Genomic DNA, 12,852 nt, shown 5'->3' on the forward strand with positions numbered 1-12,852 from the left:
CTGCCACTGATGGAGGAGGGTCAGCCTGTTTTGGGGGGGATTCCGCCTGCCCTACAACCTTTAGATAGTATGTCAAAGCTGTAAAACTTCCTTCCATGCATCGCCGGCCCTCGAACCCCGCAGCCTTCGGCGGGGCCGGGGTGGGGGCAGGGGCAGGCGGCCACGTGGTCCGCCCCCAGCCCAATGGGCGAGGGGCTCCTGAAGTTTGTCACATCTCTGAGCTCATCCATCAAGGCCCTGACATTTGCATGACAAAGGGGTTTCAATCAAACCCTGCCCATCAATCTGATAACAACACGAATACGTCAAAATCTTTCCTCAAAGACTTTAAAAGAGAGGAGGGAGGTGGGGTGCGGGGAGGTGGAGGGGACGAGGGGCTGGGGGAAGAATTGGAATTATCCAGGACTGTTTTAAGTGCTAAAAAGGCCCCCAAGTTATGCGATTAGCCAATGCCAGCAGAACTTCCCCTTGCCCCAACTTACAAAGGTTTTCCCCAACCCTAGCTCCATGTGAGAAAAAGAAAGACAGAGGGAAAAGAGGTAGGGAGGTGTGACTGCTCTTCCCCCCAAGCACAAAAGGATGCTCTTTTCTTCATTTCGAAACTTCTCCCTAGAAAGCGGCTCGAACACGTTTGGCATTTTCTGAGCTGAGGAGTCTAATAAAAGCTCCTAAGAAAAATAAGCTCCATGTGTTTTAATTTTGTCACACCGGCTTTGTGTCTAGGGCCAGTCTGGGTAAAAGCAATGTAATTAAATCAATATTCTAATGAGGCGATGAAATAAAGTTAGGAAGACAGGCTGTCTTTGTTGGAGAAATACCATGCCCAGCTTAGCAGTTGGAAGAACGGAACTAAAAACGATCCGTGTGTCTATCTACGTATCTTCCTATCCATCCACTCGCCCATGCACCTACCTATCTACGCATTCATGGGAGATGTTTTAAGGGCTTTAACCAATGCTGGAACTTTAAGCTCTGCTTTTCCATGGCAAACCTGGTTTGATCCTTCCCCGAATCTGTTGTCAGGCTAGAGCTTTCCCCTGGCAGAGTCCAGCTGATGAGTAGGTGGAAAGACACTGACTTCAGGCCGGCCACTCCACTGCTCAGAGAATGGAAACATAGGTAGGCAACATTTATTTACTTGTTAGCAGAAGAGAGACAAGAGCACCCAACAATATGACGCCCACAGTCATTTGTTACTTGTCAGGATATTTACTGGTTATTCAGCCTCTAAGAAGAACCAGGAGGGCTCTCTTTTTTTTTTTCCTCCAGGCCAAAAGTTCACTTTGAAAGGCATAAACCCGTCCTTTAGTTGGTAGGCTTGGCTGACGCAACACGTTGGGGTAACATTTGTTAAGAAACTGCAGCACACGCCGCCATGGCATCAACCTTCCTCCCTTCTTTAAATCCCCCCGAGAGAAAACGTGAGTTTTAGCCAATTACAACTCTCGTCCTTCAATAAAAAGAGTAAGGAGAAAACTATTTCCAGAGCTGCGTGCCTATTTATTCATTTATTCTGCCGACTTTGCTGATGCCGAGATATTCAAGAAGAAAATCTTTTAAGTTACAAATGTTCTCTGAAACTCGCTACCTCCTTTTTTGCATAAAACAACCGAAACTGATTATAAAGATTCAAAGCAACTCTCGTGTCATTCGCCTTCCAAGAGAAATCGGTTTCTAATTTGATTCCAGGAGTGCTTTTTATATCATGTTGCACTCGCGTTTAAATTGAATGTATTATATTTAAACGATGCTTACAATAGATGATTTATGGGTGTAAAATGAAAAAAGAAAAGGATAGATGTTTATTTCATCCTTGAATCAATTGTTTCGTATTGTCTGATAATTTTCCACCATGATCTCGCTCCACTGTTACATTAAGAGGGTGCTTTACGTCGTTAAAACGCAGCTGTCTTCTGGAGTTTCAGAATTAGCTCCGAGAGAGCTCACTGCTGCGGAGTTACGGAGGCAAGTTTTGCCGTCCATCCCATCTCAGCGAAGGCTAACCCGAGGTTTCGGCCTGAGGCGGCTCTGGGGGGACAGCACAGAGTTTCTTTGGTTGATGGAAAAAAAAAATCGGATAGGACGGGATCAAAATTTTAGCCATGTAATGCAGCAAACATCCCGACCCGAGCAGGGGATGAAATGCGGTCCTCGGGCTCCTGGGAGCCACTCCAAGCCCGTCTTTCGGGGGACAGGGAAGATACTGCTGAGATGGGTGGGGGAAGGTGAAGATAGAGCCCGGGAGGGGATGTGCGGAGCTGCAGTCACTTTGGCAAAGGCTTTTTTTGTCCCTCTGTCGAGGCAACTGTCAGATCGCGAAAGATGGGGTGTTGGAGCCGATTTCCTCCCAGAAAGGGGCCGCTGCCTTCCCGCTCCTCCCTGCCCCCCGGGCGCTGCGGGGCCGCTCGCCATCTGCTCCTCCCCGCAGCCTGCTCAGGCCCCTCACTTCTTACCTGCTGTGGGAGCCCAGGCAGCAGAACACTGGGGCAGATTTCGGGGTGTGGCGGGACGGAAGGTGCTGGGTTCCCACCCCCCACCCGGGGCCGGCACCCCCGGGGCTCCCCTGGGCGCCCCTTCCCGGAGCTGCCGGGCTGACGGCCCCGGGCAGGGCGAGCGGGGTAGCTGCGCTTCAGCCCACGCTGCCCTCCGGCTCCGGCTTACTTCCCCAAAGCGACACGGTCTTCCCCAAAATACATGGCTTGTGGCGACTGCGCGGTATTTTCGAAAGCCGCAGCGTCGACGTGCGTGCCCGCACACTGGGAATCGCTTGGGAATCGCTTCTCCAAATTTCCTTCTTAGCCCCTTGCCCTGGATTCGACATCAAATTACTGCTGTTATTATTACTATTATTAATGGTTTTAATTCCCCTTGTGGAGAAGGTGCGAGACCCAGTTTCGGTACAGACCTTCATAACCTGCAGGAGAGAGAAATACCGGATTATTAATTAATATAAATACCGGTAATTATTACCGCGTGAGCCTAATTCTATCACTTACACGTTTATTTCTTTGAAACCTCCTTTATGGGGAGTTGAGAGAGGGAAGGCGGTCAAAGAAAAGGTGTAGGTGGACATTCTCAAATTATCAGAGCTCTGTCCTGCACACACACACACCCCAACAGTTACTTAGCCTTTCATTATATTTATTACTTGATTTTCACTTATGTATTGAGGGAGGCAGTAATTATTCCTACCCCCTAATCCACAGACGGCACCGTTTCGGAGATGCTGCTGTCTTTCACTCAACAGGATTAAAATAAAATATCTGGAGATGGATGAGGGTAGAGGGTGAGCGGGGAATTTTTAGCTCTTTGGTTCCTGGAAAAAGAAACCGTGCTGTCCAGGAGCTGGGTCGGCTGGTCCGTGGGAGGAAGAGGAAATCACCTCTTTGCCTGCTGGTCCAGATCTCTTGCACGGCCCCGAGTGTGCAGCACTCCGCAGAGAGCTGCTTTCCCACTCCCCGAGAGCTGATGCGGGCCTAAAAGCACTTCAGGAGCTGCCGCCCCTCAACCCCAGGCTTTATTTGATGAGCAGATAAGAAATGAGGAGGCCATCAGCAGAACAACGTCGTTTGTCCGCGGAGCTCTTGGTGGCGGGGGGCCTCTCATGCCCACCAAAGGCATCCCGTTGCCCTTGACCCCTCCACCCACCCCGAGGCAGAGGGACTTGGTGTGACAAATCCTGGGGCAGCTCATCGGCTCGCTGTCCCGGGGTGGAAGCCCATCCACACCCCCTCACTATTAAATTAGCAAGATGCGGCTTTTGGCCCCTTAGGGAAAACCACGCCTTTTGTTCCAACCCGATGAAGACATCTTATTAAAAGAAACCTTTGCTTGAGAGCAGTTTCTCCCTTTTAGCGGCATAAAGCGGCTCCCCGAAAGTCGGGGCTGCAGCAGCCTGGGAGGGAGAGCGAGGGGAGATTTCTCCCTTCCCTAAGAGGCGGCTTGTTTGCTTTGGAACAACTCTCCTGGCATGGAGGATAGGGCCCTTCTGAAGGCGGTTTGTGGGAACACCTCTTGTAAGAAATCTTTACCCGTGACAGGCGGGGGAATTTTCCGTGCAGGCGACACAGAAGGAGTAAGGCATTTCCAAAGGCTCCCAGAGCCCTCAGAGTCTTCAGATGCTTCGTTTTGGAGTCAAATATAACTCTCTGCGGAGAAAGTTTGTGTCGTGCGTAAGAAATGTCACTTCTGGCTCCTGGCGGGGTGATTTATAAGAAGCGCTGCTGGCGCTGGGGGTGCGTGTTTGGCTGCGGACTTCGTTATTACCAAAAAGGACTTGTCCCTAGAAATTGTCAGAGAAATTTATAGCCCCGGCATGTGTCTTGGTTAGATCATAGCCTGCTAAGCTATATTTGGGGCTAAAAACTGAAGAGGGAAAACAAAATAGCATGTGGAAAAATGCTTCAGAGTTTGGGAGTCCAAAGAAATGCAGAAGGAATCCTTTTAATGAGTTACAAGCACCGGCCTATCCCCGAGCTGCAGAATAAATACGAGACAATTAAGATAAGATATAATAATTCTTATCTGCCGCTCTCGGGAGCAGGGCGGGCGGAGCGGCGGGGAGCGGCGGGTCCGTGGCCTCCCCGCGGAGGCCGGGTCGGGCTGGGGACCGGCACCGTGACCGGCTCCAGCGCGATGCTGTGAGGCGCCCGGGACGGGGACGGTCCACAGGTGGTCAGCATCCCCCGGAGGGGATGAGAGCCTTCTTAGCCAGGGAGAGGGACGTGTTTTGTGTTCTCGGTCTCCTGACCAACACTTTGAGTGGAAGATTTGGGTGAGAAATGCCACTTTGGATATTTTTTTCCTTTTCAGGGTGGCACAAACCCCTCAAATCCCGCCTCCTCCTGCGCCAAAAGATCAAATTCCGCCTCCGATGGCTCTGGAGAACCTGTCCTGTTTCCTTGTGAATCGCATCGGCTATTTCTATGTGGTCCCCAGGGCAGAGGTGTGTCTGTAAGCCGGGTCGTCTCACTAATGAGGTTCATTTAAGCCTTTCTGCTCGGTGAGAGTGGAGAGGAGAGGTCTGTATCTGCTGCTCCTGTGGACAGGGGTGCTCTTTCTCGTAGCGGGCAGACCCTGTGGGCTCCTCATCCCGGCTGAGCCCCGCTCCAGGCGGTCCTTGCCTTCTCCCGGGACAGCTCGGCGACCCCGAGGGACCCTTGTCCGGGCCTGGCTGGGTCTGGGCTCAGGGCCGGCCTCGGGCAGCTCCAGGGGGGGTGCAGGGCCGGGGATGGACCCGGGGGGTCCCAAACCCTCCGCGTTTCATTCAGATCCAGCACCTGGCAGGCCCGGCGCGGGCTAGCTCCAGCTAAACCCGGCTTTTACTAAGTGCGTGAATTCATTAACGCCTTCATCAGTGTTGCTAATATTAGTAGGTCAGCATTATTAATATCAACCAGCGTTAGTTTAAACAGTATCCCGCTGGGGCTGAGGACTAGATTCACCCGACCGAACTGCAGCGTCTCTTAAGTTTAGTTTCCCCGAACCCGACACTGTGTATTTTCCCCTTCACTGAATATAGAGAGGAAAAATTAAAAAAAAAAAAAAACCGGCAAAGCTGGGATAGATGCGGGAGGTGGCAGGATGGCGAGCAGAAGAAGGTGCCCTCTCCCAGCCCCTTCGTTCGGTGGCGGTGGAGCATTAGGAGCGCTCCCCAAGCTCCGGGCATTGAGGACAGGGATGCGGTTAAGCGCTGGAAAAGGATGCTACAACTCAGCTGAGAAGACGGTCACTGGAGGGATATTCCCGGAAAGCCGTAGTCTGGCACCGGCAGCTCAGGAGGAAGGTCGGGGTGATTCCCCGGGAGAAGTTAACTCTTCCCATCTCACACATCAAAGGCTCAGCTCCTGCCTCGCTGTCTCGCCCGCGTTTCCTTCACAGAAGGTTTTCCGCCTTGAGCCTTCCCATGGCTCTAACGGGTTGGTTCAACATCTTCAGGGCTTCGAGTAGCTCTTTAGCAAACACATCCCCAGCCTAGATCAGCACAAGATAAATATTACTTTAGCATCCCTACAAACACGTGCGAGCGTATCTCATTTGCATATTTCTAGGTTAATAATCGTGAGGCATTTGCAGTGTTTTGACAACGATCAAGAGCTGAATACGCTTAATATGCTTAATATATGCCCTCCAGTTGCACAGAACAGAAGGGCAGGGTTGCAAATATGCATTCCCCATTTGTTTGACATTTTGAAGAAGGTAAAGAATGGCTGAACTAATGGCGAAATCTTACAGTCATTCAATAATTTAGATTTTATTGAATATTCCCCTTCTTTCCTCCGACATTTCAGTCTTGCTAATTAGGACAAATAAGAAGGGGCCTGCTGTTAGCAAGGATAATAACTGGCGAGGTTCCATTTATTAAGTCACTTTCCGTGGGTGTAGAATTGATCTGTGGCTGTGACTGGCATGCTTTCTAGACCTGCAGCAACTTTGAGAAGTCATTATGATCCGCAGAAGGGCCCTTGTTAGAGATTTGTATTGATAAGGTGTCAGGGTTTACGTTGGGGGGTTCGTGGAAACCCCTTCCCCGCCCCCGTCCCACCCCGGCGCTGCCTCCTCCGTGTGGCGGGGGGAGGCCGCCCCCTCCCAGCCCCGTGCAGGGGGGGACCCTGCAGAGGACGGTGTCCTTCTTGTCCCCTCCCCTCCTCCTCTCCCTTCCCCTCCTCTCTTCCCCACGGAAAGGGCGTGTGTGCTTGTGGAAATCCGCTGCAAGACCGATTTGCAGAGGGACGTATCTATTTTTAAGTTGAATAAGAAGCTCCCTTCTCTTGAGCAGGCAAAGGGGAACCAGAACCGCGCGGAGCGGCCCCGGGGACCGGGCAGGGCTGAGCGGCCCCCGCCGCTGCGAGCCCCGCGCTGCCGCCCCGGCCCGGGCCTGCCCGGCGGCGCTCGGGGCTCTTGGCGTGGGCCAGCCCCGACCATCTGATTCCCGGCTCCCGCCGTCCCCCAACAAGCCTGTATTCAGGATTGCGAGGGGGAGGAGGCGAGAGGGGAAATATGTAAAGCACTGGAACAAATGGCGCTTTGATAGACAACGTCTGGCAGTGCCAACGCTGCCGCTGAGTATGTTCCAGAAGCTGGAGGTATTAAATAAACTTAAAGATAATGAATAGCCTTCTGTGGTACTCAGGCTGTGCCTGGGCTGTCTTTCCCCCCGCACGGCTCTGGGACTTTCAGAGCGGAGAGGAATCGGTGAGAGGGGGCAGCGCGATGGGGGAGGGATGTGATGACTCCCAGGCTCGGGTACGAAGGCAACTCGTCTGCAGGCAGCGCGAACTGTGCACTAGACGCTTCCTTTTATTTATGGGAAGGTGTTAAGTAATGTTCACTTGCATGTTTTAACTGCAATCTACTTCGATTTTCAATATAGACCTATTCCTTCCCTGAGTGAGGTGCTAGCAGGTTTGAAACGCCTGCCTGTTTGGTAGGGAAAGAGGCTGGTAATATTATTAAGAATAAAAAGGTAGTCGTAAAATCAACCCCCCTTTGTTACAGCGGGAAGAGATAATCCAGATCTGCGAACAGCAATTTCGAAAACATCTGTCGAGGCCTTTCTTTATTTCATTTTATCTTTTTTTACAGCCCGAAGCAGAAAGCAAGCCTGGCTCTGATGCTCTTAATCCGAAATAAAATATCGGGCGACCACGCGGAAGTTTCCCGGACTCCACGCTTTCCCCTGGGGACTCCGGGGGGGGTGGGGGGTGACACCACCCAGGCAAGCTCCAGGCACCGAGCAAACCAGGCAACGGCCCGGCTCTCTGCGGGGGGAGACAGCAGCCCCCGAGGAGAGCCCCCGAAGGCCGGGGGCCCCGCCGGGCGCCGCTGGCTCCCCGCGGCAGCCCGCGGGCCGAAGGAACCGGGCGAGCGGCCCGAGCTGCGCCTTCCCCTTCCCTAACCCTAAAAGAAAGGGGCTGGTGGCAACGCCGCTTGTCATGGCTGCTCCGCTCTTCTCCGCGGCTCCCTGCGCCATTTTAAGGCCTCCTCCGCGGGTCTTGTCCTCCCCCCCGGCCGCTCGCTCCCTGCCCCACGCCACCCCCCCGCTCCGAGCTCGCCTTTCCGCGCTACTTTCGCACAAACCCCGCTTGAACGCCTACCAAATTTCTGTCGTGTCTGAGGAAACACCAATGACTTAGCAAAGACGTAATATGATTTATTTTGGGTGTCACTGCGATTGATTCCTGCGCTGACCCCTTTTCATTCATAAGCCTCCCCACCCCCTCTGCCTCACCCTCCCTCCTTGATATATGAGTTTTGTATTTAAAATTGCATGTTGCGAGAAAGCTTTCGTAAAGGGATCCGCCAGCCGGGACAGAGCAGCACAGATTGCCGTGGAAGGAGATCACGGATTTATAAGGCTGGGGGGGGGGTCTGGTTTGTACTGCTGAAAAAGAGGAGAGGCAAAAAGAAAGGCCTCTTTCAGGCTAATCTCTTACCCCTCTTTCCTCTATAGCATTTATTTGTTGACTAAAATGCCGGCACGCAGCACCCTCCCAGGGTGGATTTTTTGCACTTACTCAAAATCCTCCCTTTCCGCCTTTTTTTTTTTTTTTTTTTTTTTTTTTAGTCCGGGACGTTTAAAACGCCGATAATTGCGATACGGCACGTCTGTGTTTGCTGCTGCAAGAGATGAGCGAAGGAGGAGTGGGCTGAAGGCAAGAAGCAGCGCTCGCCTTGCCAGGCCGGAGAAGGGGGGATCGCCGCGGGGAACTGCGCGGCCCCGCCGCCCCCAGCCCCGGCCGCGGAATGTGCGGGGGCTCCGCGGAGCGGCCGCGGGCCCCGGCGCGGCCCCGGCGCCTCTCCGAGCGCTGCCTTTGTGTTGCTTTCCATCCCCTCACCCGGCGATTTCCTTACAGGAGGAATTTTCAGCTACAAAAGTATAACGGCAGTTGTTAAAATTAGAAACAAATGTCCCGCTTCGATTTAGTAAAAAATAAAATAAATAAAAACCAAACTCAAGGAAAATGCAGACAGAACTGAACGTAGCAAATATTTCTGACTCCTGAAGCCTCCAGAAATGTTAGTTGGGAGCAATTCCTTTTGTCTCCTCTCTCAATGCACACAAGGAGATTATTAGGACATCATTACGGCAAAGCGGGGAAGAGGAAGGCGAATGATTCAGGCAAAAAAACTGCGCATTTTCGAATGAAATATGTAGCAACGCACGTTTCTTGGTTTTATAAAGACATTTATTTACTCTATGAAAATAATGTACAATAAATAATTTGCCATTTACTATTAAAGGATTTTAATAAATAGTCTACATCTAAAACTTAAAAAGAGGAAAGAAAATTCCTCTGTTTTTTTTTTTATTTTATTTTATTTTATTAAGAAATCTAAAAGTCTCGTTCTGATTCCTGAGAAAGTCGCTTGAAGGATTTACAAATGTTTTCTCTTGGGGGCTGACGTCTCTGATGTGCATGAGAACTATCGAGTGCTTTCTTTAAAATAAATAAGAAAAAAAATAAAACTATAATTAAATACCTGCATTTAGCAAAACTCGGGCTGTTCTGTCATGTGAGCCTTCTAGAATAAATATTGGGAGGGTGATGCGGGTCCCACAGTGTCAGGAGCTTTAAAAGAAAGTGCTTGGGGGGCGGGATGGGGTGATTGAATGAGAAATGGCTTGGGTTTATTTTGGGGGGCGGCCCCCCACCCCCTTACAGAAGACGGGGGGGAGCTGGCAGTGGCTCGGGATGAGGCCGGTGCGCCTGGAAGGGGCAGAAACGGCGAGGCGGGCGGGGAGCGGGGCTCGCTATTGGAAATTTAAATGTTGCAAATCTATAGTACAAAGTGCGCTCGTAAAAAAGTCCAGGTCTTCCTCGGAGAAGTGGACGGGGCTCTCCAGGGAGCCTTGGAGACTGGGGGAAAGCCCCTCCGAGAGCTGCAGGCAGGACTCTGCCGAGAAGATGCTCAGCTCTGGCAACAAAGGCGAGTCCTGGCTCTCGGGGTAGGCAGGGGCCGAGGGGCCGGCGGCGGCGCTGGGCTCCCCCGCGGCCGCCCTCTCCGCCCCGGCCGCCGCGTACCGCGGGCTCTCGGGCTCCTCGCTCCCCGGCTTTTCGCTTCGGTAGGGCCCGCTGGGCTCCGGAGCCGGCCCGAAAGCGGGGCTCTCCTCAGCCTCCTCCGCGGGGTCGCTGCCCTCGTCCAGGTTGGGGTAGGCGAGGTCCCCGTCGGGGTGTTCTTTGTACTGGGTTTGCCTCTTGTGCTTCATCCGGCGGTTCTGGAACCAGACCTTGACTTGCCGCTCGGTGAGGTCGAGCAGAGCCGCGATCTCCACCCGCCGGGGCCTGCAGAGGTATTTGTTGAAGTGAAATTCCTTCTCCAGCTCCAGCAGCTGCGTGTTGGTGTACGCGGTCCGGAGCCTCCTGGAGCCGCTGGTGTCTGCCAGCCCCTGGACGTCTTAAACACATAGAAAACCGCACGTTGCAAAGAGAGGGAGCGGGGGCAAGTGGAGGGTCTGGATCCGTCCCCTCCCTGTTGCGGGCAGGGCAGAGCCGTGCCCCGCACTAACGAGCCATGAGTGTGTGGCGGGGGAGCCGCTACGGGAGAAAATAAATGTTTAATTAAACTCTTCCCACTGTGGAAGAGGGTTGGAAATCACTCTCCGGTCCCCTTGCCCCAAGGAGGAGAAAGGATTTTGCTCCCTGGCCTCTCCCTTTAGAGACTTCCCTTCTCTGCCCCCTTCGCGGACAAGGGGAATTTCGATCCATTCCTTCCCTTTTTTTTTTTTTCCCCCTTTTGCCAGTAGTTTGGGGACGGACGCTGCGGGGCTTTGATTTCATTACTCCTCTATTATCTGGCCAATGAGCTCCGGTATCCGCCCTTCTCCTGCCCGAGCATTTACCTGAACGGTGTTATTAAAATACCGAAACAGCGAATTGTGCCTTAAACATTTTGTCCGGGGGGAAGGAGGGTCCCTGGCCAGGGCTGCTGAGCTCCCCGGCCAAGGGGCGCCTCGGAGAGCGGCTGTTGCTTTATTGGAGGGCTGGGGGAAGGATTCGGAGCTGTATTTATTTTATTTTGCAGTGGGGAGCTGGCTCTCCCCACCGTGCTGGACGCTGAGAGTCCTGCTCTCGCTCTTTCCGCCTCCCCATCCTGCTGGGAGCAGCCCCCGCGTTACCCACCCGTCTTTCTTTCCTCCCTCCGCTCTCCTTTCGGGTTTGGGTTTTTTGTTTGGGTTTGGTTGGTTGGTTTTGTTGGGGTTTTTTTTTTTTTTTCCCCCTGTAGGCTGTAAAAAAAATTCAGGGCTGGGAGAGAAAGTCAAGCAAATGGAGCCGCGGCTCAGCTGCCCGGTCCCCCCGCTGGAGCCAGTAAAGAGCCCGGCTGCCCCGGCCCCCTCTCCCCCTTTGCTTTCGCAGAAGTTACAGCAATTTGCTCTTTTATTTGCGGGGGGGAGGAGGCAGGAGAAATCCCCCCCCCCCCCCCTCCCCCGGCTGTGTACATTGCTGCGGTGTATTTTATTGCGTGACACAGTTTCGGGGGAGGTGCGGGGCAAAGTCTGTTGGGGAGGGGGGGCTGGGGTAGGGCTGCTCTGGGGCGGGGGGGGGGGGGCGGAATTGTTTATTATTCGGATCCTCTCCGATTTCAGCAAACACCCCCTCATCCCCTCATTATACGAACCTGCAGGAGATCCTGCGGCAGGGACCGGCATCGAGGAAGATGATGGGGGGGAAGAGGAGGAAGAAGAGGATGGAGCCTGGGTAGCTTTCTTGGACGATTTCTTCTCCTTCATCCAGGGGAATTCCGCTGCCAAGGGGCCGGGCTGTGCCGGAGGCTGGGGCTGGAGCTGGAGCAGGCCATGAGATGCTCTTTTTTGGCTCCTCGGTCTTGCCTGGCTGCTGGAACAAGGATTCAGGCTGAGGACGGTTTGCTCAAAAGGAGGAGGAATTAATGTCGAGTCCTTGATTGATGAAGTTTGAAATGTCTCCAGGACAGCGGGAAGAGACGTCAGGCACTCTGCGAGCGAAGGCTGGCTATTTATAAACCCGATCTCCCTCTCAAATTCAAAATTCATGGCTTTTCCAGGGCCCAGGGTTTAAAAAGCGGGAGGGGGGAGAGGGAGGAGGAGGGGGAGAGGGAAAGAAATCTGGGGGCCTCAGTTTTTATGGCAGTGATGATGATGGTTCTCGGGCTTTTTATAATTGTTATATTGCTGATAATACAGGCGTATGGGGACCTTGCTCTATTAAACTCGAGACTGGGGCGAAATTGCAGCCAATTCCTGGTCACGTGGCCAGCCCTGGCCAATGGCAGGCGGGGCCTGGTGGCAAACAGAAAGCATTATTTTCTTTAATTGATTAAAAAAGAGAAAAAAAAAAAAAGGCGAGAGAAGATCCCCAGAAAAGCCTCCCCCCCCCCCCCCCACCGCCGCCGCCGCCGCCATCCCTCCTCGGCCGGCCGCGGGCTGCCGGGCGGCTCTGCCTGCCCTGCCTGCGCTGCCTGCCCTGCCTGCCCTGCCTGCGCTGCCTGCCCTGCCTGGTGCTGCCTGGTGCTACCTCGCTGCCTGCCCTGCCTGTGCCGGGCGGCCTCCAGACGCGCTCGCTGAGCTGCCGAGAGTTTGTACCCCCGCGGTGGGGAGGGGACCGGGCGTGGGAAAAGGGGCTTTGCCCCCCGAGGTGCCCGTCGGCAGGCAGGGAAGTGCAGCCGAAACCGCAGGCGAGCTGCGATCTCAGGTCTGGCAACCGAGGCCGGGAGTGCCTGGGTGTATTTGCATATCGTGTGTATATATATATATATATATATATATATATATGTATTGCAGAACTTGGAAAGTTCAAGCCAGCAGGAGGGTTTGGTCCGGAGGTTTGTGTCTGAGTCTGGATGTGAGCACTTAGGAAATCAAGTGAGCTTTCA

At 53.4% G+C, this 12,852-nt stretch overlaps 1 protein-coding gene across 1 annotated transcript; it reads right to left on the reverse strand.

Moving 5' to 3' along the window:
- Positions 1-9,175: 9,175 nt before the first annotated feature.
- HOXB2 (homeobox B2) lies at positions 9,176-12,141 on the reverse strand. Its single transcript, XM_076356885.1, has 2 exons — positions 11,620-12,141; positions 9,176-10,398 (listed from the first exon to the last, which is right to left on the reverse strand). The coding sequence occupies exons 1-2, from the start codon at positions 12,011-12,013 to the stop codon at positions 9,755-9,757; spliced, it is 1,038 nt and encodes a 345-aa protein (XP_076213000.1). The 5' UTR covers positions 12,014-12,141; the 3' UTR covers positions 9,176-9,754.
- Between the last annotated feature and the right edge of the window lie 711 nt (positions 12,142-12,852).

This window comes from Aptenodytes patagonicus, chromosome 20 (genome assembly GCF_965638725.1).
Source record: "Aptenodytes patagonicus chromosome 20, bAptPat1.pri.cur, whole genome shotgun sequence".
NCBI lineage: Eukaryota > Metazoa > Chordata > Aves > Sphenisciformes > Spheniscidae > Aptenodytes > Aptenodytes patagonicus.